The following is a 26,478-nucleotide window of genomic DNA, read 5'->3' as shown; positions in this document are numbered from 1 at the left end:
CCACATTCGACCCAAAAACAAAACACATTTAAAGCTGTGGATGATAAAATATCTGCATTTTATTGTACCTTGATAAAGTGATGTTCCGAATGATTGAGCTGTTTTCTACGTAGTTGAAACCAATTGTACAACCCAAATTAAACATCAGTACTGCATCGTGACATCATGCTATAGGTCTAATGCACCGGATGCAGATGGTAACAACAATAATAAAATCACTACTAAAACAATATGATCACATGTTTCTAAATACGCATAAATAGAAACAACGTGTAAGCGTGAATGAATTATTCAAGCAACTCCTTGCGCATTTTTTTCATCGCGTTTGGTCTATTGCGCTAAAGCACTGCTTAAAAGTCATAGCTAGCTTGATGATCAACAATTGTCACAGCAACTACTTTCAGCTTCGCCTAAACGATGCACATCAAGTCGATCGTTGTTTGTCGGTCATCACACAGTCAATCTACGAGATAACCATTCCCTACCCCTAAAACATCCTATTAGTGTAGGCTGAACAGGCCCAGCTTTCACTGTTTTAGCAACCCCTCCGCAGATGATTTGCACATGGTCCATGTTTCCACGCCTCAACGCGCATCTGCAAGATCTCGTTACGGGCGCAACAATAAACGTTTTCCTACTACCAGATGTCATCATTAGCCAATTATAGATAGAGTCATAATAAATTTTATTGCCTGCTCCACGCCCCCAGGCTGTGAAGGCGAAGCGTTTGCCAGGCGTTGGATTGACACGGATGAAGGTTCGCAAACCATGATCATCCTGCTCGTCGTCTCTATTCTTTGCTCACCTTTCTTTGCCGCATACGTGTAACGGAGTTTGCTTGTGGCGTCTGGTACCAGCAAATACCATCACCCAACACAATCTATGGTCACTGGGAGGACCCCCGAGGGTATCACTATACCTCTGCAACGTCCACAAGCCTCAAAAGAAGTCAAACATGCCATCGCCGAGTGCGAACCTAACGAGCGTCGACATCAACTTTTATTTTCATTTTATTACTACTGAGGATTATCACGGTACTACGGTGTGCTAAGAAAAGCAGTTTACAACCAGGGCTAATAGAGAAACCCTCCCCACGTAACGGTCGCCCTACGGAGGCGCCACAGCGTTTCTCCCCATCAAACAAACAGGAAGGTCTAGGAAGGTTGATATTTCACACTGCACACTGAAACGCCATTTTACCCACACACATTCAAGTAGAGTGCGTGCCAAGCGCAATAAGCAGCCAATAATTATGATTGAATGCAAAACGGTGTACCTAATAGATTCGTTCAGCAGGACTCAGCGGGAAATCATGCCATGCGTGTGCCAAAGAAGCACGTGCCACGAAAAGGAAACTTCGATCGTTCACTTCCTAAGAGATACAACAAAACTGAACACTAAAAAATCATAACCATTACACAGTGTTCCCCTTCGCCTCTAAGTTCAAGAGCCATAACAGACTGTCGAGTCGGTTACTTCACTTTGCAAACCGGTGCTCGTCATCATTTATTCCAGTTCCGTAAAAATGGAAAAGGAGAGAGATATGTGGCGAGGGAGAAAGATTCTGTTGGGCGATGTGTCAGGGTAATTGAAAAGCACGAGCTCCAACAACTTGACGTACCAGCATGCATCACACGCAATATGATGTCTGCGGATGACGAGTTTATGCTAGCGCTCCAACGACCACACTAGTCGGGCGGAAGGTGATTGAAAGATCGTTAAGTCGATTACATCTGATTTATGACACTTCGAGCAGGATGTTGCTATTTTACTGCCGCGCGTGACAGTAGACTACTAGGGCGAAGCAAATAGAGAGAGAAAGATGATCTTCTCATACATATTCGATACAATCATCCTAAAGCTCATGAAGTTTATCCTCATTTCATTTTCATTAAATATAATTGTACGAATTAAGGGATATGTTCGGATAATTAACAAATCTATGTTCAAATCTATTAAAAAATATTATTTCAATGATTGTTTTCTGATGATACAAACGTTAACACATAAAATAAAATTAAGACATCAGAATACATCATAACTTATACTGTACTTATTAGAAATCACATAAATCATTTAAAAAATATTCAACATTCAAAGCAGCGAATATACATAAATAGTTGTTGTATTTAACATCTCGTACATGTTCAACGACTAATCGTAAACCTGGGCATACATAACGCTGCTCAAAAGCGGAAATTTTCCCCTAGCGTGCAGTCAATGAGCAATCACACCTGGGATCTGATTATCAGCACGTGCGCAATCTAATTAGTGTAACTAAAGTGCAACAAGTGCCAATCGGAGGTATCATTTAAAGTGACACTAGCACATACTCTGCGATTTTGCATGCTTGTTATCACCGTTATCGCGGTGGCAAAACAGGAGGAAATACTTAACACTTTCCTTCGCTACACTTGCCCCCGAGCTTTGCGCAGCGATGGACCAGATTGTTGGACTATTGGAATTCCTGGTTATGTTTTTCTTCCTTTGTTTCTTTACTCGACCGGCCAGAGATAAAATACCCAAGCAAAACAGATTAACGCTGGCGAATCAAATCTTAAGGAAATTTTCTCATGATACTTGTGGAAGAAGGGACGAGAAATAAAAACGCAAAAGAAACGGAAGCGACCTTACCACCACCACAGAGCTCAACTTGTTTATGTTAATTAGGTGTTATTAATTAGGGTGATAATGATTATCGATCATTTTCACATTTTTTTTCTTTTACTCTTTTCTCATTCTCGCGCACAAGCTCACTCACAAGTAAAAGCCAAGTGAAATAGATGCCCGAGAAACTAAGGCAGAACCGATGGACTTCGACAAAATCTTTACATACCACTCTCTCCCATTGAGCTAACGAACAAACTGAGAAGCAAACCGCGCAAACGGATACCCTTAGCCCATGATAAATCGATTAGCGCTAAAGGGGTAAGCAGGAATGTGTCTCATTCAATTCCTTTAAGAAATGGACTTTTAATGCCGGTCTTAATGCTTCGATGTGAAGAGTGGAACATGAGAATCATTCCCGTTTCAACAGCACGCGTCTGCACATCCTTCAAATCACGGTGCTGTTGTTGTTTTGACGTTCGATTAGCTTTCGATTGACAATTTGAATGGGGTGTATATTTTCTCACTTTTTTTCCTGTCATTAACGTAACTCAAACAACATTAATCCAACTGTAAGCAATGTTGAAACACACTAGGAAAGAGAAGAGTTTAGAATTTCTCGTGAAAGATTACAGTGGTCCATTAGAGATAGTCGTCTATTAGAGAACATCAACCGGTGGCGCAAAGCCTTCAACTTCAACAACCCCAAGAATGATGTGGTTCTCTTGTGCCTGCGTCACACCACTTTTCGGTCTTGCGATGACCATGTGATGTGTAATTATCATAAACGGTCTCTTAATTGATTTGAATACATAAATATCAATGCCGGTGGCCCTACCGGCTACTGGCATAGGGTGACCCTTGATGGTTTTTGTTTTGAGTATGCACTCTCGCACATTACTGAGCTCGAACGTAGGATGATGTGGACAAACATTTAGTGGCCATAGGTTGTAATGAATGAGGGAACTCAAATGGGGTAATGTTTCTTCACCACAAATGGTAGCCGGTTTAGAGGATCGTCAGGAAATACCTGGAAACTAAGGCTTCCATGTCATCCATTTCATCATTTTTCACGAGATAATCATCGAGCATCGTCCAAACACGACAGAAGAAGCGTTTTACGTGCCAACCTGACTCTTCCTTTTTATCTTATTCAAGTATCTAAATTCACAGCTCGCTACAATAAAGCACCTGGCGGCAACTATAAAAGCGTTTAATCGTAAAGTGCAGTAGTAACCCACCTGTCCATCAAATGACGAGACAAATTTCGACACCATCTCGTCAAGAATTTCTTTGAGGGTACTTGTGACGTATATAGTTTAATCTGGTAAGCATAAACCCTCGATTATAAGTTTGCATCTATCGGATTCGCATCGCGATCCTCCTTCAAGGGGTAAGGTTTTTTGATAGGGAAATCATATATCGTGATAAAGTTTCGTGTACAGAATATATATATTTGCACACTCTTCAAAAAATGTACGCTGCGGTGCTGCAAACACAAATGAGCCCAATCTTTCCCTTCTTATCAGCGGCGTTCGATAAATTAATGCTAACAGAATGCCCAAACCTGTTTAAATCAGCTCCAGTAATCTGCTGATTAACATCCCAGCCGCAGCGGTGTGCGAGTAAGCGACGAATCAAACAGTGCTTGGGACTGGGTATGGAGGCATGAAAAAACGTACACCTTCCAATGCTGAACACAGATGACACAGAAGAAATAAAAAGAAGTTTACAATATCTTATCTTTATAACCATTGTCCCATTCCGTGAATAATTCCTCTTCGTTAATGACAACACACACACTGAAATGGACAGAGAAGCAACGCAATGTAAAGGGTTTTGGCGAGGGGAATCGTTCATTCGTCTCGCAAGGTCCCGCAAAATCTTCTCATAAACGACACTGATACAAGACAAGCGACGAACCTCCAAACTATCGCCCAAAAACCCGCTTGATGCTTACAATCTTGTAGAAAGAAAGCAAACCAAGAGATAGAGAGAAGAAAGAGTGATAGCAAGATATATAGAGGGCGACAGAGAACGAGAGACAGATACCTACCGAGAGAAATAAAAAAGTAAAGAAGAAGGTGGAGTGTAGCGGGGGTGGTTTTCTGACAGAGGAAAGATCGAAGTTCGACTTGGTCGTACGTCATCTGGGAGGAACTTTCCCGTTGCGTTCCGACCCTGGTAAGGTGGTATGCAAGCAACGGCTGGTTGGGATGATGATGTTGCGAGAGCTGTTGTTGTTTGCGGACTGAGAATTGTGCAAAGAAATTGGCAAGAAAAAATTTCAATAATCAACTGATCAAGCAGGCAAGTGGGAGAAATTTATACTCGGCCGAAAAGGAACAAAACGCGAGCCACAATAACTTGGAAGCAAGAAAAAAAATAAACACACAACCAAACCAACAGGCACGCACAGTTAAAACCCATCGGTCGCGTATCGAAAGGCACGAAGGTGAAGCTTAAATTACCTAACAGTAAATTGACTAATTGGCGTCACTGCGAGAAATATTCGACAGGATGGGAAGGAATGACGAGGATCCATCCTTTCCTCTCCGTAAGCACCATCCAATGTCCACTTGAGCATTCGTCATCTCGTCGGAACCGCATTGTCGGAATGGTTCAGTTACCCTTTTAATATTTTTTTTGTGCATTTGTGCACATCATATTCCGCAAAAAGTGTTCGCTCATTTTCAGCTGATTGAACCACCTTCGCCAGGTTCCGTGCGTAATGTAACAGCATTTTGCACGCCAACAATCACGGCCAACAGGTTATAGGGAACGAAACAAATCGTGTCTCCACTATAACGGCACCACCTCGCACCATGCACGCGCAAGCACCAAAAACCCAGCGACAGCGAGTCGTAAAGTTCACGATTTTAAATTTATAGCCAAGATGAAAACTTTATCCGCGTATGCACCGTTTGCAACATTGCGGATGCAGTCAGTGACTGTGCTGACTGTGAAGTTTGTGCGTTAGCAATTCTGAAAGTAAGCCGTAACGACCTGCTGCCGAAACAACATTGGCATGGGATTTTTTGATGCGTACTCATTTTTAATTTAATTTAACTTTTATTTCACTTTTACCAAGAGATTCGCACTGATAGATAAGACTGATTAGTGAGTTCAATTGAATGATGGAAAATAATCGTATTTTTTCGAAAAAACATGTCACAAAAAATCAACGTATTAATTACTTTCAAAACTTCCCAATTTATGTATTGAACATACATTTCCGAGTGTTTATAATAACAACGTAATCTTTTTTATTTTAATTTGATTTCCACGACAAACTACGCAATTAAAATTGACACAATGAAAATTTATATTTTTTCCATGTGAAAGAAATGATCAACGCTATCTGTAAAGAGTACCCCTATGGAGTGACAAAACATTTTCCAAAGTTCATCTCTGCTGTGAATGGCACACGCGAGAAACTGGAATTGGCAACCTTCGTGCGTATGCAGATGATGTGAGACACAAACCAGCTGTCTCCCACTCGTGGGCAGCAGCATCTATGCCTTGAGATTCAAAGCTCCTCACCCACTTCAGAAACTTCCACCCTAATGACTAACCAACCTGAGTTCTATAGCTTTAACGTAACGTTTGCGGAAGGTACTACCAACCGAACAAAATATCATCTGTGTGCGGGGGCGCTGGCTTTTGATTTCCATTGCGTAGGGGGTCGTCCCCGTTGACCTTGACGGATGGAGACAAAGGCAAGCGTTAGGCCGAACTAACTCGGGCCAGAGTTTGCCCCGCGAGCTTTCCAGCTTTGCCTAGTGCGAAGCGAAGGAGGCCCACGGGCACCTTAGAGGCCGTATTGCGTCTAAACGGATCGCGTAACTCTTCCCAGCGGGACCGCCAATAAAACAAGAGCGAGGAAGTATTGTATCCAGGCGGCAGAGAGGTGGAACCGGGTCGGCGACGAATTGTTATACTGAGATATTATAAATTACATTATCATGTAGCGCTACTTTGGATGTATTGCTAGTGTTTGCCTACGTTGTGCAGCGCCTCTGGTCGAAGGCTGTTGGCCCACAAGCCACCTCACTCAGCTCTCGTAGTGGTGGTGGTTACCAGTGCGCGTGCCATTCATGCGACGGTGTAAGGATCGCCCACGCGACACCAACAGTAACCCTTACCGTCAAACGAACCCACTTCAAAGCCCCGTGTAGCACCACTCAACGCTTCCGCAGTCTCCCACGGAGTCACCATCGGGCGATCGGCAGGCCCGCCGCTGGTGCGATAAATAAACACCGAAACAACACGCGCGGGCACCATCGCACTCAGTCAACCGACCGACCGCGTGGCGGATTGCTTGAAATTCATTACCAAGGTCTGGGACCTACCAGCGAGAACCAACGCCGTTACTTTGTGCGGTTTTGAGCGACTCCTTTTGAGCCGTCGTTTGCAAGGGTACCAGCAGCGGTGCTGTGTTTGCATGATCGAGAGTGTCACACACCTGCCTGGCAGGTATTAAGTGGATCCGTTGCACCTCAGATCAGACCGAAGAAGGCGCCTTTTTCAAAACATTCAGACCACCGCGTGCACACCGGCAAAAACCACTTCAGCAATGCATGAATGAAACCATCTATCTCTAGCCAGCGGGATCCTTTATTAGCGAGCCGGTTAATATTGCACATGTTCTACAGCCTACAGCGAGATCATCGGATGAATGGGAACGGGAGGGATTCAGTGTGTTTTCTCATGTTCTACCACAATTTGCCCAAGATTAATGAGGGCTATTCGTGTGCAATAAATGTGGAGCTTACCTTTCGCTAAGCGCATTGACAGTAAATTATAAGGGAACGATGCTGTGGCTTCACGTTTCTTGATGATTGTATTTGCCGCCCGAGACGTTAAAAAGGTACATGTACTTGCAAATGGAAGCGACTCAAGGAAAAAAAATGTTAGAATTTTGTTTGCCCATCTTGAACGTACTTCTGTGGGAATAATTTTGCGTTATCGGTCTCGAACGGAACAGCTTTATAATATTGTACCACATTACATATACAATACTTCATATCCGCTCTGCTCTACTGCAAACGGATGCATTGCAAAATTGTATTCCACCTAGCCAGAGAAAGTAACCGAAGATCACTCGATCACATCGAGTAAGCGATGCAAAACTGCTTACCTTCATTCCAAAACTCCCATTGGTCTATACTCGCTCGTCCAGGCAGCGAAAACGAGTGTAATAATACTTTATTTATCGCTTCCGGTTATGTCGTACGTGAAGGTAATTCACAACCTTTGGCCCTCGTGGTCACTACTGGCGCCAGGTGCGTCATTCCCGTACAGACCCAAACCGACCGGAGAAGGAAATTTCTCCCATCCGTCCCATCCGGAAACATCAACACATTGTAAAGCATTTGTTTTTATCGGTGTGATTCGATCGGCGACAGTCTGGGGTTTGCTGTTGGACTGTTTATTAAATGATCCGATCCGTTGCCAGTGGAAAGAAAAAAGATGAAGCCGAGTACGTTTACCGTAGTGCCATGCCTTTGAATTACCGGGAACTGCAAGAGCCACGGTAATTGATCCTTTTGAAATGCCCCTCCAACGTTGAACAAGGCGTCAGTGCGTTCGATGTAAACGTTGCGTGAGCAGGAAGCTGCGTTACTCTGAACTCCTCGCCAATCCTCCCGACAGAAATCCAATCACATGCTTCCTCGTGCACAAATCCAAGCGTAAAAACCGAAAATAAATAACTGGCCGACCATACACAAGAGCGAGCAAAAAACCAAAAATACCACCAAAAAAATCTATATATGAAAATTAAGGGCCATCACAAGATAAATAAGCCCCAGCTGGAAGTCAGTCACCTTCTGCATACCTCTTTGCTACCTTCTGATTTCGCTTACCATACTGCTATATACGTTCTCGCCATGGGAGAAGCTTGTCAAAATAATTTTCACGAGAAAGTGCCCGGGGCGAACGCGTGCCGATTACATTTATTTGTGTCATTTGCTGATCCACACGGACATGCAGGTTTCTGGCGATGGCTTTTTGTTTGTTTTTGTTTTTTACTTTCAATGATACTTGTAGCAAGTAGGATATTTAGCTGCGTCCATTGAGTATTTAGTTGTATTTTGGTAATTGTTTGCAAAACGTTTTGTTTTTTAAGTTATTAAATTTTTAATTTTATGTATTTGCGTATACGGTATGCATTTTCCATGAAAGTGTTTGACCATTTCAATGAATTATTTAATTATTTCTTTAACTTTGACACTAAACAGTTTGTATTTAGCCAATTAGCAAAACCAAACTTTAAACAGAATGAGAGCGCTGGTATCCTTAAAAGATTTCAATTCTAGTTCACAGAACCGGCTGCCCGAAGTGCAACGACCGTTCATGCCAAATTCTACGACACGTTTAACTTATTCTCCACCAATACACCTCCGTTTCGGTGCCGTTTGGTGCATGCATAAATCTTCCCCTTAGCGACGTTCATTCGCGAAAGCTTGCCCAGGATTGTCTCTATAAATCTTATCACCGTACAAGAATCAGTGTTCCGGCCTAAATATCGCATCGTAAGGGTGCGCTGTGTGTGAGTATGTACACATCGTTGTATGTTTACATATTCTCGAGAAGGACGCGTGCACGCGCCGTAAACGTACTCTACCCAAAAGAAACCCGAACGGCACGTTCCTGTCGTGTGCATTTCCTTGTCCTATTGGAGAAGGCTCTTGATTTAAATTAATGCATAAAATAATGCACCAACACGCGGTCGGCCCAGCCGAGCAAGAAAGTTTCAATCTCGTTCGGTGCAAGGCAGTGGAACTTACCAACAGCAGCTGACCAGCCGGCAGCATCGACATCGCATAACAGTAACATCAGCATAATGGGACCGACGCAAAGGTGGGAGGATAAGCAGATCGCAGAGAGCGAGCAAGCACCGTGTCTTCTTGTCTCGTGGATTTAAACCATCTTTTTTGTTTCTGGCGCGCTTCAGCTGTATAAAAGTGAAATAAACTTAAACAAAACGTCCTGCAACGGTCAACGTTGCTTGAACTGAAAAAGCGAGCAAAAAGCTTTAGGGACGGCACACTTCGTAATGCCGCTGGTAATATGGCTAATAAATCTTCTTAAAAGTAAATTAAGGTAGAGTTATACGCTCTTTAATTTATTTATTTCCAATTTTAATGCGATTCCTCACGAGGTAAAGTCCATGGTATCTTGGCTATGAGTTTTTAGTCTTAAGTCTGAGAAGGTAAAACTGAGGCTTAACTTCGTTCAATTATACGATACTAGTTTAATTTTTCATGTGTTTTAAGTAATACATTAAATAAATTAAACCTTTAATTGTAATAAAAACTATTACACAAAATATAAAACACTCTGTTTATGTCTTTTAACTAAAAACTCCAAACTACTCGGGCACTAATAATGCCATACTTTGTTGAGCGTGTTGGGTTCATTGGCGGATTCTCGTTGCTCTTTGAGCTGTAGTTCGCCGCACTATGCCGCCCTATTTCAGCTTTTATTTAATCCCTGAACGATCGGAGGAGGTTTGTAATTTATCGGTTCGGATCGGTGTAAATTATGTTATTAGCTGTCGAGTGGACAAAACCATAACATGTCATATTGCGTCAGTGTGTACCTATTTTCGCCCGCTCCGGCATTAGCAAAGGTGCACTTTAAACGATTTCATGCAGAATCAATGTATGAAAATCAATGTATGGTTATATTTTTAACTACACTGATTCGGACTGTTTGACAGTGGTAGCTATTTTAAAACGACTATAGTAGACCATCAATACACATATGAAAAGAAATGATTTCATAGAGTTTTACTTTAATTTGTTGTCCGTTTGTTTGAACATCTAAAATATATGAGAAATTTAAACAAGATTCAAATAGCGATATTATTTATAATTTAAGGTCATTAAAGTTCCCAAGTTCCCATTACAACTCTGTTTATGTATAACTGCCGTTGACGGTCTTTCAAAGAAGAAATACATGATCGAGGTTAGAAAACAATTTTTACTATTTTGATAATTATCAAATATAATTACTTAGCTGACGTTACATACTTCTAAACCACACACGCAGCATTTTGATAGTGCCTAAATAAAATGTGATAAAATGGTGCCTCCTAGCCCACATTGATAAATCAATAATCTGAGCGATGAATTCATGGCACGCATTCACTTTCTTATGTTCGAGTTAATTCAATATCTATATACTGTGTGCCAAGAATCAACAGGCAAACATTGACACGTTCCACCGCAATTACCCTAAAGGCTTTCTCAGGTAACACTGAGCAAAGCTTACAGAGAGTATGAATGAATTGGACGGATATAAATATTACTGCCCAGGTAAACCCGTATGACGAAAGATGACGTGAAACGGGTGTGCAGTACAACATTACCACACGCTTCTCAATGAATGAGAACTTCAACTTTTCAATGACGCAGAGGAGGCACTTAAAGTCGCGTGGGTGTATCAAAACATATAAACTCCGGACCACGCTCCAACCACGATAGATTCGAGGTCTTCAGGGGTAGTGCAAACAAAACTGCTCCAAAAATGATTCCATCACCGACCTATCCCCCACCCTTAACCACTTTGGGCTGCTTGGTCAAATCGGTTTCGAAAACTTATCGAGACGTTGATACATCGCAACTGTAAATATTTTTATAACCACATGTTTGAGCACCTCAACTGGGCCACTACGACTTTGCCCGTAATATTGGAAGTATTATGGTTACCATATGAAAGATTTACAGTCTCCATTCACACTATGAGATGCCGTTTCTCTGTATAAATTCGTATTTACGAGTATGCAGCTTATGTGTCCACCATCCTTAAGTCAACTTATTTCCGTCCATCCTCTGAACTCTCTAGTAACCCTAGACATTGATTGATTCTCAAGATTCTGAGCGATGAGAATGTTGGGCGATATGCAAATGAGACACTGATATCAACTTAACACCCACGAGTGATTTTTGCACACGCATGACGCCAGTTTAGCTTGCTGATTCAACTACACTGGAGGTAAAGATTCACATCAACGTATTGTATACCAATACTATCGTGCAGCATACTTTTCACCGTAAATTTGAAAGTAGTTATCTTACTTCAATTTCAATTTTCATACCTTGGTGGAGCTGTTTTATTAAACTGTCGTAAAATAAGGTCCGTTGTGCAATACATCAAACTGTGTCGTAGTTCGATTGGTGAAGGGACAACAGAATGCTCCTCCAAAAATTTCAACCTCAAAAGCAATGGCTCGTGTGCAAATGATGCTTTTCCAATGACTTTATGATCTTGAGTTTCTTGCTCAACTATAAAATCATGCATCGTACAGGATGAAAAAGAAAGGATTCACATTTGAGTCGAGAGAGCGGGAGACAGCGATTTAAGTAATGTATTGAAATGTTTTAAATCCTATAACTTAGAAAGCTTTACGACCAAAACAGCACGTTTTATTCTGTTTTCAAAAAGTACAACAAGCGGGCGCATGGCGTATGTTCCAGTCGAATGTACAAACACATTTCGCCCGCTAGCGTCTTCCTGCTGCTGCTTATTCCAAGACCGTCGTTTAACGGCCGTTTGTTCAGTTGTTCGGTCTGATTGATCGCGACATTTATGGCAGGTATTGCGAACCTCAGAGAGATCCAGCTCCATGATTATCCTCAAGCAAGGATCATCCTATAGTTTGCTGGGGCGCGGTTTTGCCAGTATGATGAATATAGTATGCCTTTTTATTGCACCCGACACACTGATGACCCAATGCTAGAGCGATATATTCGGTAATGAGGACTGTAAACTTTTTATTAGCTCTGCTCCTTCGACGAAGTACAGGTATGATAGAAGTAGCTGCTGAAGCTTTTTCTGACCGAACGCGAAACAATAGAACATATGACTCGAAAACATGTATTTAATTTTTATGTATCGAAAATTGAACATTGAATTACTACATTTGGAATTCTAATGGCCCGACGGGGGCGCAATAGGTGTGTCGTGTAGTATAATATCATTTACATTACTATACTTTTATGATTTGGACCATTCTTACAGTTCTGTTTTATAACTAAATATATATACAAGGAAGAATGAGATGCATGAACCGCCTTTGGCAGACACAAAAAGTAAGAAAAGCAAATAATTTGTTTAGTAAGGCAAAACATCATAAAGACTTATTCTATTCTGATTTTAAATGGAGTTCAAGAAAATGAACTTCAACTCCAGTTTTTCGATCATGTTGTGTTAAAAATGCAACGGCTTTGCCGACAGATTTTATGATCCTCATTTAGTAAGTGCAGGCTTAATATTTTGTAGCTGATCCCCGAAGTTAGAAATAACGAAATGGTATGATGAAATTACAAAATATGCGTTGGCTAAGCATACAGTAATTAACATACATTCATTTCCACATTCACATACATTCATTGGCAGACTGCTCCTCTATGTCTACGAAAGTAGATTCCCTCGTGAGTTGGAATCACAAGCATTTTCCTCCACGATGGAAAATACTCGCTTGCGTTCCGTAAATCATTGACGCCTCAACACTCATAAAATATAGTTTTTACATCACACCGCAATACCCCAGCAATGTTTCTTATAGTTCCAAGCGGAAACGCGCTCGTGACAGTGTATGCGAACCAAACGACTGCTGCGCCGGTTCGGTGTTGGTGTGTGCGCGTTTACATCATCGCTTAGAATGGATCGACCGTATTCTGGGAACCCATATAGAGCGTTATGTTTTCGTTCCATTTCTGTCAGGTTCAACTATCACAGGGAGGCTGGTTTTTGAATTGCATCTCCTTCCCACGTGCAAGGTTGCCGTTTGCTCAGGGGAAACTTAGAAAATACATCCATTTACCATACCTCCACTCACTGAGTCATCTCCGGTAATACGTCGCTGGGACATTGTGGCTAATTAGAGCGAACACTTTTCTGAAAAGTGAAATATTTACACTTCCAAAAACGTGCTGTGGCCGATCTGCACGATAGAATACTGCATGTATACTATTTATGACTATTTATGACTGAATAACATGTGCTGGGAATAGGCGGACGTGTTCTGATATACTAATATAAGTTTTATTTTCTTTTTCTTATACAAAGATAACGATGTACATAGCCTACAGCCACCACGACTTACACAATTTTTCGTTTTTTCGTTTTTTCGTAAAATTTATAACATGAATCGGTCATATTTGCCACATTTGAAAAAAATGCTTATGATAAAAGTTCTTTCACTTGGAGCTATTAGTGGGTTATGGAACCTGCCACACTAAACTGGCAACCGGCATAGTGTCTATATTTAGTCACGTTCAACAGCTGCTCGTTGCACTAACAAAAAAGCCGAGGTGGCCTAACGATCGAACTACACGACACGGTGGTCTCCAAATAGGGTCAGTTGTTGTATCGTGACGCCAGTACTCCTTTACCCGTATCTCCTCAGTGGGCAAACACGAGAGAAGAATTCGCATATTTGGCAGGAAATCTTTCTACGCGCGGTCTGAGGAACTAGAGGGGGTCTTCAGATATACATACTTCCTCCGGATCAGGTCATGTTTATCGTAACGATTCGATCGTTTTATGAATGAAGCTGAGCACACCGAAAGCAACAGAACGTTTCGAATTGACAAAAATAAACACTACACTCTCTGGCGTCGTGTTTTTCGGTCTTGCGTGCGATTCTCTATGACTACTTGTACAACTCAATGAGATTCAAACGTAGCACACCGTTGAGCCTGCACAGATCTTAAGTATTTCGTTTGACTAAAGCCGTATAGCAGCATTCTACGTCATGAAAGTTGCCTATTTAGAGGAAAATTATACGTATGGTGATGCAATTGTAGCACGAATTCAAAAGCAGTCATCCACCATACACGTTTGGTCGCATATATTCTACGTCAAAGTTTTATTGGGAGTGCCTCGTTCACTCTGTCCGCCGGGCTTTGTGACATTCAAGCACGTTTATTTGCGTATAAGGTTTCCTTCCTACACAGCGTGAGATGCCAACTTATTTTTAAAATAAAAAATCGTCATCACATATACTGCTCGAACAAAAGGTGCGTCTTAACCTAATGACCTGTTCCTCAACTAAACAACAGAAAATTCTGTATAATGTCTGCCACCGCGTGCTTTTTATATCTTCAGCAGATGGCTTAAGAGCGCATGGTACTTATTGAAACGGAAATCTTCAACGACGCATCAACAATAGACCATTCCGCCCAGAAGCGTCAAAGAGCTTTAAATGTTTCATAATAGTTAAAGTGAAACCACCCACGAGTTAAAGCGCGCTGCTTTGTCAACTTTTTTTTTCTTTTTACGCCTTCTAATAAACCGCTCTAAGAAACATACTGGGTTTACATGATTTTTGATAGTTTTTAGTTGTCTACAGAAACGATTATTAAACCATGAGATGATTCCAAAATATTAAATGAAACAACCAAAAATTCATGAAAAACTCTGCAAATACTAAGCTAAATTAAAATAAAGCCTCCGATATGGCCTATGATTTGTTTAAAAACATACCCAAATCATTTTAAACCATTTCAATCGCTTTCTAAAATGACAAGGACACTTCGTTATGAACGACTAGCAACTTACTGTAAATTGCAATCAGCAAGTCGTGCGTACAAGATAAACCTTTCTTTAGTAACTTACTTTTAAGGTATATTTATGTTTAAGTTTCAAGGTGTTACTTTTGCATATCAACACATGATATGTAAATAAATAGCACTCAACATTTCCTGATGCAAGTTACTGCTTTCCGCTGAAAATATTTCCAATCAATAAACAATAAATGTAACTTCATAGCAACAGTACTCACTCAGGTCGTTATGATTGAGCTGTATTTTCATCATATCAAAGCCACGAGTCGCACATGCAGCTTCCGTGCACTGTACCAATATATGCAAATGCATACGCGTTAATCGATTGCTAACTATCACACCGTACTTTACCACGTTCACGTATGTGTTCATTTTCTTATGTCTTCGAATCAAACTGATCAATCAATCAATCTTAGCACGCGCGTCGAACGAAGTGTCACACCGGAATAAATAATTAACTTCTTGTCCATAGCTTCCGGTCCATGGAGAGCTTGGTTGGTTGAAAAACTAAGCACATCGTATTAACGCACAGCAAGACTAATTGTTTTCACACACTCTCAATTAAACTGTGTCAGCCGCAAGCGCTTTCGCACTGCAATGTACGATTTCCGATGCGCATTTTCCAATTCCAAACGTTCGTGCAGGAAGGAAGGAAATAAATACTGTACATTCCTTCGCACATTGTAGGGTTCACTTCCGATGGATAATACTTTAAACCGTGTGGCCTCTTTTTTTGCTGTGTGGTGAGCGGACGTGGTACAGAACGTACAGTGATAAACTGTGTAGTGTGTAGCAATGTTGGAATGTATTATAAAAAAGGAACGTAGTAAATAATGCAGGCATGCATAATGTAGGCATAGTTGAAGTATCTTGCATTCTCTTGCTTGAAACAAAAATATCAAAAGCATTGGCTTGTACAAGTCGAGAATAAATCATTGTGCTGTCTATCGTCCTCTGTTCCATGTTCCATAACAAATTATACCATGGCAACATTAACTTCATGTCACTTGATCCACTAGTGCAATTCAAGTTAATGGCAAAGCAATTGATCTTAACGCCAACGGCACCCATCGCTCGGTTGCCCAGCTTGCTTGTCGATGACTCGAGGAGAATAATTCCTCCACACGTTGAAGACCGCCCAGGGAAAAATGAATTATTAATAATTCAATCACTGATCTAAACTATCAGTTTTGACATGAGAATTATGTGTTTCATCGCTAGTTTGCTTACGTGAAATACGGATGTTATGGATGCAGTAGAAGTTGATGGTTATATTAAAGTTATATTGAATCTCAAGTTTTCTTTTCCCATTCCGAAGATTTTGTTACATGTTAGTTTAAATGATTCTTCCAAGCGAAGATAACGGCACAGTAGTTCGTTGCTTAAACTCCACCTTGCTGAAAGATGATTCACACACAGATTTTTACCACCTACCATAGTCAGTGAACATAGTCTTCATTCTGCTGAAACACACAACGATGAAAATGGAAAGCAACAAACGTAGTTGAAACGAATCTCACTGCAGCATGCATCTACCTAGCCAGAGTAACACATAAAAACTACAAACAATCAAATAAATATGCTTATTTTATGTCACTCATTCCACAAACATTTTATAAAGCACTTGATTCCAACCATCAAAAGAGCGAAAGAAATACAAAAAATGCAAAACATCACACTAAATCATGCGGTTTAAACATTCTTATCTCTTTTTTTTCAGTGAAACACGAAATGGCACTAACGACGATCGAGAAATTCACGGAATTAAATATTTCATTTTCTCATTGCTTTTAATGCAATCACTCAGATGCTTATTATATTGTTGGACACGCTAGATGTGATTTCTGTATCAATATGGTTTGCGCCATGGTTTTGATTATATCTTTAACCTTCTTTTATTTTCTTGAGTTGTGCCTTAAGCTCATTTCATATTGTTTGCATAGGTTTACTCAATTTTTAATTTTCGTTATCTATCCTATATACTTACTATTACTAATATTAATGGGTCTGGGGTTTAATGAAGATTCGTGTTGTAGCTTTTCTTTTTTGTTTACTTATTCATTAAAAAAGAAAACTATCTTTAAATAAGTTAATACATGATCAGTGTGTTTGTTTTTTGTTTAAACTAAATTCATCTAATACCAGCAGCGTTAATGCAAGCTCTGTTCGAACGTTTTCTATTTGTACAGCTGCACCATTTCTTTCAGAATGGACGCTTTAAGTTTCCAAGACAAACATTATGCCCTTTTGGCCAAAGTTTGCTCGACCATACTAGCCTTTGAATGTTGGTATGTACAAGTAACGCATAGAATCATGCTCAAAAACGAATAAATAGCCCTTAAGCATACTGCTGTTGCCCTACGCTGCTGGCATCTAGCTGCCTAAGCATTCGTCTTATTCGCTACAATATTACACATTTTTCACTACTCTTTGTGTTGACGCTTTGAGCCGTATGCTGTCATTACGGTATAGCCTACCGTTTCACGTGTAAAGTTTACTGGATCGCTTACGCTTGATTATTCTACTTACAAAATTAAAGCAAAATTACGAAAACTACGCCTAACAACAAATTCCTACGCTTACATGCAATAATAACTTGGACTATCATCTACTCGCGTCGCTACATGTTGTTCTTGCTGATATGTCTGTGATAGATTTACATTTTTTTATGCTGACTACAACAATTGAAGTCAAAAGTGCTTTAATTGGAGACAGAATTTAAGTTCTCTATGATCATCGCTTCGCCACTTATTATTATTATACTTGTTTGGTGATTCATTTTTGTAAATGAATGAAATAGTGATTTTGTAGCACGCATTATAAATTTAACGAAAAGAAAACAAAACAACAAAACAAATAAAGCGATGCGTATCGGTTAGGAAAGTAAAATGAAATGGAATAATTTTGAACGCCACTAACGAACTAAATATAAATACGATCATACAACAAACAATAACACGCCAACGCTTACACAAACACATACACACGCAAACACTATACACGGGCATACTCATTTATGGGTCAAGGGATTATTTATTTGCTTGTACGGGGTTTGGTGGAAAAAGGGATATGGTAAGGAGATAAGCAGGAAAATGTCATGTAAAGGAAGAAAGATTTATACCAGCATCAATACACACTCAATCGCAAAAATAGTTCTACAACCAAGTGGTGTAGTCCAACCTTCTGCTAATGGGCAATATTATCAATCTTCCCTGCTACTTGTGTCAACACTCACTCAGGATTGTCTACTTGGGTACTTGATGGGTCTGTAAAAGATGTCTAAATTTAATAGAATGTTTAACTCTACCGAACAGCGCAGAGGAAAACCTGAATGAAAGTGACTGGACCTCCGACTTTTTTCGATTCGGTCTGCAAAAGTGAATTACTATCAATTAGCACCCCGGAATCTGGCGCTGGTCGTCTTTGATGTTGCGATCACAAACAAAGAACTTGAACCAACAACAACGTGCAACTTTGGATGTCAACTTTTTCGGACGCTTACAACAATTAGCGCATCAATGGAAACTGATAATTCGCCGAAAAAGATAATCTTCGAGAATTATGACTAAACAAACGACCCGGTGCGGAACTAACTTTTCTTGTCACTTTCTTATTCAAAATATCGTACATTGAATTCTATTATATAAAACATCAAGTTATATGAAGAAACTGATTTAATTTTTCTACCTAATTTTAACACTTTTCTACCGCTTTTTTGCATAATTAAAAAAAACAAGACTCAACACAGTAAAATGATACTTCATCGATCGTTGTGGTAAATATTCAATGGGCTGTAGAGAACTACACACGTTGGACATCAGGTGTGTGCGTTTTTTAAATCATTTTTTAATCAAAGGGTGATGAATTGTATTTTACCATTGTTCAAACCCGGGACCGGACCGAACAGAACGCGGAAGATCGACACTTGAAAGCAGATGAAGATTCAACAGTGAAAATGCACCAAAGAGATATTCAATAAATTCATCAAAATTGCACCGTCACATAATTTTGAGGACACAAACCAAGATGACTATGTGTTTGTGCATAGCAATACATTACGTTTTGCAAAATCAATATCTACAGTACGGACCAGAAGCCGCAGTATTCAATTTAGTAGCTGCGACACTTTTTTTGCACATGTCTCCCGCTTGCCAAAAAATCCAGGATTGCAAAAATTGACAGTGCTTCTGTTAACAAAAAACAAATGATTTTCTCAATACGACCTCAATCCCGTACAGGCGCGCATCGATTGCAAAGGAAAAGTCACCCACTGTGAGCTGCGTGAGATTGGTGATTGGATATGTCTGCTTATTCTTTTTTATCTTTTTATTATTTGTATTCCTCCTCAACTTATTACTTTTACATCCTCCTCGTGGTGTGAGATCGTTGTGGAAATTGTTAAGATTATTTATAAATTATTACACTGTATTTATTCATTGCAGTGCGGAACCCGGATGGAAGAGACACAGCTTCTTTATTTCACATTCCAAGCATCGGTACCAACATTTCGGCAGTTAATTTTTTCATGCGCATACGAATTGGTGAGCAACGCTCATCTCTTCCTGCAGCATTCACTGTTTATATGAGGTGCATCGTCGTATATTTTGCACACGTAGAAATGGACAATAATTAACAGACACTCTTTGAGGCCAGTTACATCAACAAAAGTACAAAAAGAAAAAAGAATTTGTTTGTGTCATATGCTGAATCTTGCCTGTGTGTATTACTTTCCCCTTCTTGTGCAAACAATAACTACAGAGGAGAGTGTGTCGAATGGCGAGTACAGTTCGTTCCCTTTTTTGTGGATATGCGTATGTACTGCAGGTTGGTAATAGTTGCGCGGCGCTACACACTACATCAGCAGAAGACACTACCGCTGCGCGTGCGCATGAGTCATATGCGTGTGGGAGTGATGGGGGATGTGGGAATGATGGGTGTGGCCGGAGTGCGGCGGATAGGATTGGGCATGGGAAAGTGGGGAGCCCTGACCTCCGGGGTACGGCTGCTGCATCAAGCCCTGGTCGAGCCCGTAGTGGCCGGTCTGCGGGTGACCTAAATGAGCATGCCCGTGGTGGCCGTGGCCGTACACTAATTGCCTTACTTTGGAGTCTTCGTCGCCGATATTGTAGCTGAGCTCGGTCTCCTCGAAGCCGGTCGCGGACATGCGCTGGTCGCCCGATGAACCCGTCGGTGGATCGGGCGAATTTAGGCAGGTCTGGATGAGCGCCTTGCCCGCCTCCGACGTGATCATCGGTTGCAGCTTGCGGGTCGCAAACGTGTACACGTGACCGGTTTCGGAGGCCACCAGCAACATAACTTGCGTGCCGGTAAGTGTTGACAGTTCATATGCCTGTAATGAAAAGAACAAACAAACAACACATTGTTAATGATTTCGAAAGTGACACCGGAAAAAGCTCTACATACTTCTACTGCTCAGAAAAATGTTTATCAGTACAGGCGACCCTCGATATACGATTGTATTTGGGACCGAAAAAATGTCCCTAAGAAAGGTATAAGAAAAGGTCGTCAGTTAAATATCTGTCTCTTCAACCTGAAGTTGAAGAGTCGAAATCTATGATATCGTAGGTTTTAATGAAAACAATGTTCGATAAATGTAATAATTTTATTCTAAATGTCGTTATGGTAAAAAAATGTCTAAATGTCGTTGAATAGTTCTGAAATCTTCATAAATGTGTATGATGAACATTGCAATGACATCTCATATGACGAATGAAAATGTATTACTTACTAGATTAAGTGTTAACAATAGTTCATATTTTGTTCATAATAAAACTATTTTACATGATGCAATTTTAAATGACACAAAAGCCGAATTGTAGCCATGGCTAAATTAAATATTTTTTGGTGTTTGTAAAATGTATTTTTTCTGCATGCTGTTCCGTTGCTTGTCGATTTATACCTGCTGCACTTCATTAATCTACATCAAAATCGATATGGTTATTAAATTAGACGACATCGTATGCAAAATAAAACTAGAGGCGACTACAGGCATCGGATACGCCGTCTCAAGCCTCCCACAAACGACCTTCCAGCATAGCGAAGGGCGTAAAAACAAAGACCTCCGCTACATGAGAGTCTTAATTAACAGCTACACATCTTTCTACCCAGCTACGGAACACCTATACCACAGCGAACAAAATACTTACATCCGAACAATTCATCTACCCACATGAAATCAAGCCCCCAGAATAAACTAAAATACGTTTCATCGCAGATGAAGGAAATAAATTATTCAATCAACGACACTGTAAATCATCCAGAAAGAAAGAAGGTGTATACATTTTTTAAAGAGTCACATTTTTCCAGCGTTAGCACGCGTGCTTGTTACTGACGTTAAAAAACGAAGATCGAGAACCGGTATAATACAAGCAAATTCGGATGGACACTAAACAACATCATTTTTGAGTTGGCAAAAATTCATTCAATACTACTTTGTTGGCGTGCGTGTGGGCTGAAAATCTGACACAGGCAAACTGACCACTCCGAAGCCCGAGGGTTTGATTCAATTTAAAGCAACATATTATAATGAGCTTTTCAGCTATTAATTAAGCCTCAGATACCCACGTAGATGATCTACGAGACGAAATCAAAAGTCCATGCTTACGCACAACTTAATAAACTAACGAACGAACAGGTCCCAATACTGTCCAGCTTTGCCAAGCAACACAAAAAAACTTAAACAGAGAATCCATTCCACACGCGTACAGGTTGGGCCCCAACGTTTCATCGCTTAACTGTGACCACGGGGAACAACTTTCTTACCGTGACTGGTTCAAGCTGAAACGTAAGACAATTGATTGAACATCGAATGATTTGAGCCGGCACCAAGCGACGAACCTTTCGAGTGAACCGTTCTCCTCGCAACCGGTTATGATTCACCGCACTCAACGCACACGCAGAAACACGCCAAATTGGTTGCGTATCGTTTGATCTTGTAGATCTCGAAGTAGCTCATCGATTGTGAATTGAAGAAGGTTTTAGTTTTTGCACACACTCCACCAACGCTAATTTTGGTCATGGTGAGCTCTGTACAAACCTCATTTTATTACGCCCTCAAAGATGCGATCCTTGATGGTTTTTCATCCGTTTCACCAGTAAAATCTCCCCCAGTTTCAAGTTATTGCTAAAACAACACACATACAAACATTTATCCCCGCCATGTCTCAGCTACGCATGTTTTCCGCCAAAACGCTAGCTCGCCTCAATGCTACTCAATCAAATTTATGACACCTACCGCTGGAGGGGGCGTTCATTTGTGATACACGTTGATTAAATCATTTGCATATTACGCACAGGTGGACACCACACGATACTGGGTACCGCAAGTCTGCTTCGGCAAGCCCGTAGGGGATAGTTCTATTAATTCATTCAAGCTCACACACGAACACACGCATGCAAGCACACTTTTTCCGATGACATCAACCTATCTACGGACACTAATTAACCGAAATCGATTTTATCGAGGGTTTTGTGCTTTCTCATCAGTGAACGGGAGCACGTGCGCGATGCCAATGGCATGAGAGAGATTTTTACTGCTTCACTATTGTGGGATCCATGCAACCCCTTGCAAATAGGCATCAATTTTACAGACCGATATGATCATCATGTAAGTGATAGCTTGAACATGGCGACAATCATTACACAGTGTCGAAATTGATGAACATTTGTTTATGCACGTGCTCTATTAGAAGGAACTTGTTCTCGTAAATCACCCCAAATATGCTACACTTAATAGTGACCAAATACCTACTTTTTTATGTTGTCCGTTAAGAGACTATTGAAAACGAACGATTAATTCCTGAAATTCATCAATGGTCTTTTTAACATCGTAGATTTGCAAAAATGTATGCACAAAAAAAACTTTTGGCATGATTTTTCAATTATGTTTCTTTATGGAAACAAAGGTTTTATCATTCATATACATAATTTATTATTCAACTGTGACATATTTAGTGAATAATGAATAGCGCACATAGGGGCGCTCCCTTGGTACAGTCTTCAACTCAAACTCAATAACATGTCCGTCATGGGTTCAAGCTTAGAATAGAGCGTAAGCGTCCTTGGTAAATGGACCGACTGCGTGGTGTCTTAATAATTAAACGAATTGAGTCTCGAAAGCCTGTATAGGCCGGCTTGTCCGCGTAGGACGTGTTACACCAAATAGAAAAAAAATGAATTCAAAAGCACCATAAAAAAACTCGTTTTAGACTGAGTTATAACCAAAAACTATTTTATAATATAAAAATTGATCTAAAACACAAATATTTGTATACACAAACCAAATTGTGGGCCACCGTGTCCTCAATTTATTTGAAATTTTAACGATTGTATTTCATCTCTTCGTAACCTCTCCAATCCCACTGCTGGATCGTGCTACCCCTGGGCCGGACAGAAACGCAAGAAGACACTTAATCGAATATTCGGGTCGGATACAGATCCGTGTCGGTGCCATTCTTTGTGCATTGCATTCGTGGCCCCCAAAGTGTGAATTTATGTTCGAACATATGTTTTTTCAATCTTTCCGTAAGTCATTCCACACAAGAAGTAAGTGGTAAAGGGCTTCCATCTCTTTCTAACTTCCGTCTCTTCACTATACCTTCGACGGGGAAGAATTTGCTTTTACTTCATTCGCTCCGATCACCGTCGAATTGTTTTGCGCTCGCTCTGGTAAGAGATTTCGCTTTCAACTTTTTCGGCCCCTTTGCATCATGCTTGAACTGAAATCTTGCCAGGGTGGCCAGGTAACAATTCAGTGACCAAGGCGGCATGATATGCTTCACGAAATGTAAAAACAAAACAAAAATAGTTAACGACCGAAGAAGAGATCTGCCTCAAACCGGAAGGTGAAGGTGTTAACTTTTCTCCCAACCATCGCGACACAGCATCCATTGCGAAAGGGGTGAACAAGGGTACAGGGGAACAAAAACAAAACCGCATTCAACCACAATCACACCAAGCCGCCAAAGACAATGCGTTTTTCGAGAGACTTAAGATCACCGCCGGACAGTAGCATATCTTTAGCACTATCCTGCCGTAACACCACATACCGCCGGCCACAACACATCGAATCTGAATCCTTCTTTCTCGCTTGATCAAGAAACGTCATTTGCCGATTTTCTTCGCTCCAATGTCGTACAGATGCCCAAGAGGCAGAGGCAATGGTATGAAACCGTAGGATAGGTGAGGGTGTACGCGAATTGTGCGCGAAATTAGCATAACCTCCCGCCAGATACCAGACTACATACCGACACCAAAGTGTGAACAAACGTGGCACGAGACTTTACGGCGCGCGCTTTTCGTGTCGCCTGTTAGCAAAGTAACGGCGGTACAAATAAAAGCGCTGAAGGGATGCTGCCAAGGAAACAGAGATACGATCTTCCGCCCAACTGATCCACACCCCGGTTCCCCATAACCCCGTAAACCATCAACGTTTCAAGCGGGTCGCACAAACATGAAGGTGCAAAATAAATAAATAATAAAATCACCCGGCAGAACTTCGAAACGGTTTTACAATTTACGCTGCATGTGTGTGATTCTACGGAATAAGTAGCGATCCGTGACATGGTGTAAGGGGCAATTTAAAGAATAATGAGCCCGGCAGAAGGTTGAGAGGGCACTGTTAAAAGGCAGAAGCAAAAATGGAAACATTCCACCGCAGGTTCACCCAATCTCACGTGTGCTTCTGACCTGCGCTAAAGATCGAACAGACGTCGATCTTTAAACGTTTGTAAGCCACCCTCCTCGTTTTTCATTTTTCCAAACGCTGCTATGGTTCCATTATATAGTGTACGAACTGAATCGTACTCCGAACCAACCAAGGCAAGAAGGGCACTCAAGTGGTTGATGATTAAACATAAGCATCCATAAAGTGCTCGAGAAACTAAAGATTTAGCAATACGTAATCCCGTACTAGGTGTTGATACATCGGAGCCAAAGAAGCGGTAGAAATAAGGACAGAGACAGAATACAGTTCTCCGTACTCGAAGCATCTACCTCAAAGAGAGGCAATACAAATAGTTTTAAAATTCATGAGATAGTTCACATTCGCATGGGAAGTTCGCCCATGCATTCAGCACGTGTGAGGCTGTCCTTTTTGGTACAAAATACAAAACGGTCAAATGCTTCTAAAGCGATGTTTGAATTTTTATTGAAATACTTTTGTCTCGATCAGTTTGTGGCGAGTTTTGTGCGTTTATTGCGAATAAACCTTTTCAAATTGCTTATTATTTGAAAATTACTCCTAAAAAAATTACTATATTTGCTTTTATTTATTTTTTTATGAACATTGAATTATAATAAGACATAAATTATAACAAAATACATACAATACACTATATATATGTATATATATATATATATATATATATATATATATATACACAGTGAACCCTCTCTTATTTGACACCTCTCCAATTTGACAAACCTCTCTTATTTGAACATTTTGCCCTTGATTTGCAGTACATTTTTGTTCCTCTAATTTATAAAACCTCTGAAATCTGTGTCCCTCTTATTTGTGTATGGTGTTGCCATGGTTATTGAATGATGTATGCTCAAATTGGCAATCCTGTTCGCAGTTTCCTATAGCAACAGTTAAAGCTGCATACTAAATGTTCTGTCTCTTTCTTGTTTGGATGGACCTTTCATTCACTTTCCACCTCTGTAATTTGAAAACCCCTCTTATTCGACAATCCCATCGCCTCTCAAATAAGAGAGGGTTCACTGTATATATATATATATATATATATATATATATATATATATATATATATATATATATATATATATCTATATATATATATATATATATATATATATATATATATATATATATATATATATATATTACAGAAACTCACATAAAAATATAAGGATATATAATTCTTTTGGCTAAAAGACACCCTACTGCAAATATCGCGAAAGCTTTCAACTGTCCTCTTTGTTTAAAAAACTGAAAATTAGAACTGCACACACTATATTTAAACCAGAAACGATCAAACCGCTTATACTTAGCACACTCTTTCACCCTCAATACCTTTTTTTCTTCATTCCTTTTTAGGTTATCCCTAGGCGCTGTAGCAGAAAACAGACACCGGAAGCGGCAATAAAAATGATTAATTCATCTCGATAATGTCACAACAACAATTTCGGGCGGCTTTCATCACACGCAGTTATCAGATCGTCCAGATTGTACGTTAAAACACGAAAATGGGCTTAAGTTCACAACAACAACAACAAAATACTCAACCGAAACCACTTGATCATTTCGTACAGA

At 40.4% G+C, this 26,478-nt stretch overlaps 1 protein-coding gene across 2 annotated transcripts in view; it reads right to left on the bottom strand.

Moving 5' to 3' along the window:
• Positions 1–26,478, bottom strand: part of LOC120900498 (serum response factor homolog) — a 118,736-nt gene that overhangs the window by 72,362 nt on the left and 19,896 nt on the right. For both annotated transcript variants that reach the window (XM_040307564.1, XM_040307565.1), the window contains exon 3: positions 20,287–20,535. In XM_040307564.1, the coding sequence (XP_040163498.1) occupies positions 20,287–20,535 (249 nt within the window). The remainder of the gene's footprint in view (positions 1–20,286; positions 20,536–26,478) is intronic.

This window comes from Anopheles arabiensis, chromosome 3, assembly GCF_016920715.1.
Source record: "Anopheles arabiensis isolate DONGOLA chromosome 3, AaraD3, whole genome shotgun sequence".
Lineage (NCBI taxonomy): Eukaryota > Metazoa > Arthropoda > Insecta > Diptera > Culicidae > Anopheles > Anopheles arabiensis.
This window is presented reverse-complemented; position numbering and strand designations above follow the sequence as displayed.